Here is a 6995-nt window from a genome sequence, read left to right on the forward strand (position 1 = left end):
AGCGAAATTTTAGCTTCAATAAAGAATAAACAGCAGTGGCAGTAATGACAAAAAAGAGAATTGCATTCAATTAGAACAGGTTTTTTTTGTTGATTCCCATCCTCAGATCATCAGTTTAAGGTTCTATGTTGACTGCATGTTTGTTTAGAAAAAAGTGAAAAAAAAAAGTCTAATCAGAAAGGAAAAAGATCCAGAATAGTTGTAAACTAATATACAACTGCGATAGCATAGCGAGAACTATTTTGGAGTTCAATACCCAGTCATGTTTTGTGGGTAAAACAAACTACATTACAATCTAAGTTTAAACTTAATATTGGACTGTTTGTCACAGGTATGTGCTTGACATATCTTCTGTTAAACCTGAAAAACAGTGTGAATAATAAACAGAAGAGACAATTGAACAGTTCTAACCATATGAATGAATACTTAATTTACTACTGGTTTTCAGTTTCATAGAAATCACTTATTGTTCATTTCATTCAGTAAGCATTATAACAATAACTATTCAGGTCATCCAAAAACTAAAAGCAATATGAACAGCTGCAGAAACATTCGTTCCCCAATAAAACAAATGTTCATACAGTATTCATATGTTCCAACTCTAACCATTTGAGAAGAATGAAAACCTAATCCCTCATACCTAAACCTAGAGCCTGCCCCTTTGCTGAAGAGAGAATAGCAGTTACAAATAATCTATACAAAGAAGAGCTTATAAAATGACTATGCTTGTGTGATATAACGACAAGGCACCCAAAAGGAGGAGCATGTGGGTATATTCTTACTTCATGAAAAAGTTGAGTGTGCAGGCAGCAGCAGGAGCAGGTAATGTCATGTCACTCACTGACTTTGAGATATTTATATAAATCTTCTTTAGTCCACAGACCGGCCAAAAAGCAATGTAGGGCCTTCGTCTGCATAAGAAGAAGTTGGCAATGTCCTTGGAATATTATTTTCAGCTTGGTGCATACTTAACAAAGAGTTTGGTCTTTGAAGGTATACACAGGAGCTTCCCTGCCATGTCAAGCAACTGGCTTCCCTGGTGTTGGTAGTCATATCATCTGTGCAGCACCCATGGATCATATTCATATTGTAACTGTTTTCATATATATCATCCTGATTGTTCTTCTTGGTTTGATGAGGATCAGTGCAGGCTGCAGTACGCCTCTCTTCTTTCTTGTAACGAATACCACATGCATTGCAGAGCGACTGTTCAACAGAACAAAAACTGTAATGAGTGCCATTGAAAAGCATATGTTATGAAAACTCGCTTATACTAAATTATTAGTAATGAGAGATCTATCATTTTCAATGATCATTATGACTATCACCTTTTCATGAAAAGATATGAAAGAAAAATATGATATCTCAGAAATAAACCATTTCAGCTCATGAGAGATGGGTTAATGGCAATTTGTGCTGATCTTTGTAGGGGTAAAAAGTCCTGAATGTAATCAACTAGTAGGGATGAGCTAGAGATGGGTATAATAAATTAAGAAGAAATAAGCATGCTCAAACATGGAATAGACCAAAGGAGAAATGCACTGAAGATGTAGTTAATGAAAGATGGCATGGAATTCCAGGGTAAGAAATACTGGAAAACAATTAAATAAATGGAAGAAAAATTTTATAGAATCAAATACCTTAGGACCCTTGGGACCATTTCTCCAGAGAGGTGTTGTGGTGGTATCACAATTTGCACATTTTCTTCCCACAGAACTTATATTTTCTGATCCATTGCGTCCAGATTTATGAATCATCCGACCATTGGAAACACTATTTTGGTTAAACATGTTTCCATAGGTTGTTGGTCTTCCTTGCTTTGCATTGGCAAAACTCATGTCTCTGGAGTAGTCCAGAGGTGCTTGCCAAGAGACATTATTTGAGGAAGAGTTGTTCCATGTGTAGGAAGCACAAGTTCCCTTGAATGGATCAGATGCAATGTCCCTTCCTTCCATGCTGCCTGTGAAGGCTCCTTGTTTTGTACTTGAGTATCTCGTTGATGGTGTCCCAAGAGAGAGTGTACAATCTACTGGAGAATAATTAGCAGAGTTGGCATCTGAAACACACTCATCCAAACGCCCTATCAAGTCCTCTTCCTGCAATCTTTTGGGCTGCTGACTGCTATCTTCATACCCATAGCCCAAAGCATTGGGAATTTGTTGGGGACTACTCTGGAAAGAAGAAGAATGAGATGCAGGGCCAAAAAGATCCAGACTGCTAGGCCTGTTGGAACAAGGCCTGAAACAGCTCTCTGCTTCGGTGCAATACATGGTAAATATTTTCTGAGCTCCTGCCTTGAAACTATTTGGTACTCCACAGATTGTTGAGATCCTGTCTTTCAGCTTGAAAAGACTGGTCGGTACAACTTCTTGATTATAATATCATTGGAAAACAGATATGTTTAGAATCCTATCCTGAAACTTCCTGTATTATCATTGACCTAACCATATAAATCAACAGAAACTCATGGTGGGTACCTCGGTATTTGTCGGTTAGACTATAGTTTCATGTAAATAGAAAGCATCCATTCATGGTCCCCTATCTTGGGTAACCGATCAGTACCTCATATCCTCTGAAGGGAAAGCAGCTTGCTCATATCACCCATCTAATCTCCAATCTTAATCATCAGTACATGGCATTCCCAGACCATTTGTTGAGTAATCTATCTTCAAATCCTCATACAAGGTTTCGAAGAATATCCTCTGGAAAACACATTGTAACTTGTCCCTCCTATAAATTTATAGCATCCTAAGTACTACCTACACTTCAGACATTGAGTGGACAATCTGATCAGAGGAAAGAAACCGCTCATCATGAGTACTTGGGTGCAGACTGATTGAAATATGTGATAGAAAAAGAAGCTGGCAATTCTATTATCAAAAAACTGATCATCGGTACAATGTACTTGCTCGATCAGGCAAATACAACCTCGGAAAATGGTGCATGGAGATGCTCTCTTAGCTGTTCAACCATTCCAAAAGTTCACTACCACAATCTCAACTTTGCATGAGAATATTTTCACTCATACCCATCTTGCTTGCCTTCAAAAAAAAACTCACATATGAGATCTTCACTTATACCCATCTCATATAATAAAATATAGTGGACTTCAAAGCTATTTTGGGAGGGTTGCAGAAACAGACTACATGGTCTAGGGACCTGTCTTTCTTAATGAGTTACATAGTCTAGGGAGCTGTCTTTCTTAAAGGGATACGATCACTGTGCATAGATTATAGAGCTCTTGGCATATATATACATACATGCAATTTATATCCATATTAATATGCATGGACTATGAGAATATAATTAATTAATTATAATCTGTCTGGGTTCTGGCTATTTTTTGAGATCTATATTAGCTAGAGAAAGAGTTGCCTGCATCTGCAATATCAGAATCCATTCAAACACTTGGGTGTGCATAAATCTGTGCACATATTAATTTTTTCTAAAGTTGAGAGAACAATGGCAGACAGAAGGGTTAGGTCTAAAGATGATCAGAACTGTGTAGGCACCAGGCGTTGGCATTCTCTGAGTGTGGAAGAAGAGCCTTTTTCGGGGGATGTGCAGAGAAGCCTTGAATGGATATATGCCTTATATAATCAGCAGATGGGTGTTGCACCAGATTGTATATATTTACACTTGCCATATAATGAAATTGGGTGGTCAGAGAATTGTAATCCCATGAAAGATTTCTTTGGGATAGGAATCTGGCGACCAGTCCACATGCAGGACCCACTGTTCTGCACAAATTCCTGCTCTAACCAATCCTAGGAGCAGCAATCACTATTTTTGCTATATACATTAATTAACAACATTTAATGCCAAATTTAAATTTCGAATTAAACAAAAGGTCTGAGGTTAAATTAGGAGGATGATTTTCAAACTTGTAAATAAATGCCGTAAAACTGGCAGTCCCTTCATTGGATAGTCAAAAGCATCCACGTGACCACGACACAGTCCACAATCAATCCGTCTCCGATCACGAGGACGCAGTAACGACAACACCCACATCCATAAAAACATATATACATTGTATATATATCATAGGTGCGTAATATATATGTAAGGGATCCCGGAGTGCCACCCTAGCGCCGCCTCACGTAACACGACAACTTCCGTCATCTTATGCTAATAAGCCGGATAATTATTGTTTGCCTCCTGTAATTGACAGTGCTGCTTGTCAATATTTTTTTACCGAAATTCCATGCTCCTGATCATTCTCTGCAATAAAAATCCATCTAAAACCCTAAACTAGAATTAAACCTTAAACTTCCCTGTTAGAACTATGAAACCTGTTTGTTTTAAGTTTAAATGTCAAAGTTAAAGAAAGTTTAGTTTTAAACATTAAACCAGGCAGAAATTATGAAACTAAAATGAAGACAAGATAGTGATGTTGTAGTAGAACTGTATATATAAATAAACTATAGCTAAAGTAAAGTGACATCACATCTTTTCGATTATCTATAATTCAATTAAATGTATACAAATAAGTAAAATTAATTTAGATTTGTCAATGTAATTTATAAAATTAGTAATTTATAATTTAAATATCAGTATAATTTTACAAGTAAATAAATGTAAGAATATAAATAGAAATAAAGGTATTTAGTTTATTAATTGAATTTTGACTAAAGTCAAATGTATAGATTATAGTTAATATGTTTCAAGATTAAGAAAAAGCAATGACACATTTAAATTACTAAAGTAGAGGCACCCTTCTTCACTTGATTTGCTCCTTTGATGTTGTCTAATTGGGTGGAATGTGGTTGCTCAAACTAGCACTATGATGTTGATGTTTAAAATAGATTAGATAGATGGGACAACATGTAGTTAGGATAAGTGTGAATATTCAAAATGAGAGCAAAAGCCTTTATTAATAGATTTTTTTGGGGAAACCAATGGCTAAGGTTGAATATCTAATGAATGGTTAGGACTAAAAGAGCATGAGGGTATGGATTGAGAGCTTAGTCATGTAACAAGTATCGCAAGAGGAATGGATATGTAAGAGGTAAGTGTGAACACACATGGGGAAGCTCATCAAATGGACAAGTTATTGAATTTTTACAACCTTTGCAAAATTAAGACTTTGTGCTAGGAATTTCGATCTTCGTCAAGTTCAAAATTGGTCCTTGAATGATATATGTTTTTACATTGACTAGAATATAACCATTTATAGAGATCTACTACTTGAAACCTAACCCTTCCAAACCTCCCAAAGAAGCAAAAAACTTAAAACTGATGAACAAAAAAGAAAAAAAAAAGAAAAGAAAAGAAACTAGAGAGGGTCCCTATTGTGATTGGGGTGTGTGTGGAATGCAAAACAAATGGTGACTCAATTGGGAAAGTATTCTTGAAGATTTCAAGGATAAAGATTCGAATCAAACCCAGAATATCTAGTTGACTTCCACAAACTAGATCAAATGAGGGAAAGTTAAACTTAGAATGAAAATAAAATTATTTATTGGATCACGTTACTTTTCTCATGATTACCTAGGTCTGTGCAAGTGAGCTCATTCTAGCTCAAAGCATGTCAATGCATCTCAATTCCATTATGGCAAGCTAGATGACCCTACTTCAAAAGTAACTTGGATATTGCTTCATTATCAGTCAAGTATCTATAGCTTCAACGAGGTTATTATTGCAATCCCTGTGAAATTTGTTCTATAGCCAGGAGGAAGTATATAGTCGAGTGAACTCACAATACTGGTTCCCACTTTTTAACCAGCTTTGACACTTAGATGAACATTTTGAAAAAAACCTTCACTTTCCGACACCTATATCTTTTAAACTATTAAGAATTTGAAAATGATGTAAACTGGTGATTTGTAACATCTTGTTTGTAGATTCTAAATATATTTTTTTCAAATTTTTTATAGCCTTGATAGAATTACTCTTGTCTTCTCATAGCCAAATTACAAATATTTTTTATTTCTTTTCATTTGGCTTTTATATCACTATTTTCTTTCTTTGCATTTAACTCATAATTAATGAAGCTTACCCTTGGTTTGAGGATTACAGTGGTCACTAAGGAAAAGTTTAAATTTTTTACTTGACATAATTTCTCGAAGCTACAACAACTCTATGAAAATAAATAGATGAAAAATTTGTTATTATCAAAATGTTTGTGACAAGATATAAATGACAATTACTTTTTCAAAATGGGCATAATTTTAAACCAAATGATTTAGTGCAAGAAGATAATCATTTATCTAAATTTCCATTCCAAACTTTAATCAAAGAAATAAACCACAACATTACCAGCCTATATCACTAGAAATGTACCCTGAACACATACCACCTCAAACTAACATAGGACCAACCTTGACACAACAAAGAAAAGAAAACCCAACCCAAAGAATGTAAAATAGAAACAAATCCTATTCTAAAGTAGAAATAAAGTCTAAGTAAGTACATAAAATAATTGAACCAATATGGCTCAGATAAGCTAAATACATTGATGAGCTAACATGGTTTTTTAGAGGTTACAAAAGTAGAAAGGTGCAAGTCATGGTGTGAAGTTTTGTGGGTTTATCTTTGTATTTAGAGAAATACATTTCCATTGTGTCATTCTCATACCTAATGGAAACATCATGAAAAATAAACAATTGGGACAGTTAATTTGTTCCATTTTTTATCCATATACAAGTTGTATATTTTGAATATCCATAATAAAAATTGACAACTTTCAGACTGAGGATAGATACAACCTAATGTTTTTCTTTCTTGGACAAAAAGTCTTGTTTATTGTTCACTAGTGGGTCACATGATAAGATAACATCTATAGCTTTAGAGATTGGAGATGATGATGTAGTATTCTTCATACAATTGAAACATGCAAATTAAAATTACATTCATTAGTGATTAATTCATGGTGTAAATCAAACTTAATATATTTAAAGGTGGCTGAAGTTGGAGTTGGCTGGGTTTTGGGTAAAGTTTCTAGTATCAGATTGTGGGAAGATGCTTGAATTTTTTGGGAACCCCTTTGCTTGTTC

At 34.8% G+C, this 6995-nt stretch overlaps 1 protein-coding gene across 1 annotated transcript; it reads right to left on the reverse strand.

Annotated features, from left to right (window-relative positions):
* Nucleotides 1-443: 443 nt before the first annotated feature.
* On the reverse strand, nucleotides 444-3533 carry LOC131061150 (uncharacterized). The gene is made up of 2 exons (XM_057994659.2): nucleotides 1641-3533; nucleotides 444-1206 (listed from the first exon to the last, which is right to left on the reverse strand). Exons 1-2 carry the CDS (start codon nucleotides 2268-2270, stop codon nucleotides 871-873), a joined length of 966 nt encoding a protein of 321 aa, XP_057850642.1. The 5' UTR covers nucleotides 2271-3533; the 3' UTR covers nucleotides 444-870.
* Between the last annotated feature and the right edge of the window lie 3462 nt (nucleotides 3534-6995).

The sequence above is a fragment of the Cryptomeria japonica genome, chromosome 4 (genome assembly GCF_030272615.1).
Source record: "Cryptomeria japonica chromosome 4, Sugi_1.0, whole genome shotgun sequence".
Lineage (NCBI taxonomy): Eukaryota > Viridiplantae > Streptophyta > Pinopsida > Cupressales > Cupressaceae > Cryptomeria > Cryptomeria japonica.

What these genes read in the sequence shown, in the direction of transcription:
- LOC131061150 (XM_057994659.2), bottom strand. Translation starts at nt 2,270, where the DNA reads ATGTATTGCACCGAAGCAGAGAGCTGTTTCAGGCCTTGTTCCAACAGG. An exon ending in ATGGTCCCAAGGGTCCTAAG is followed by an intron (nt 1,207 to 1,640) that starts GTATTTGATTCT and finishes TCTGTTGAACAG; the next exon opens with TCGCTCTGCAATGCATGTGG.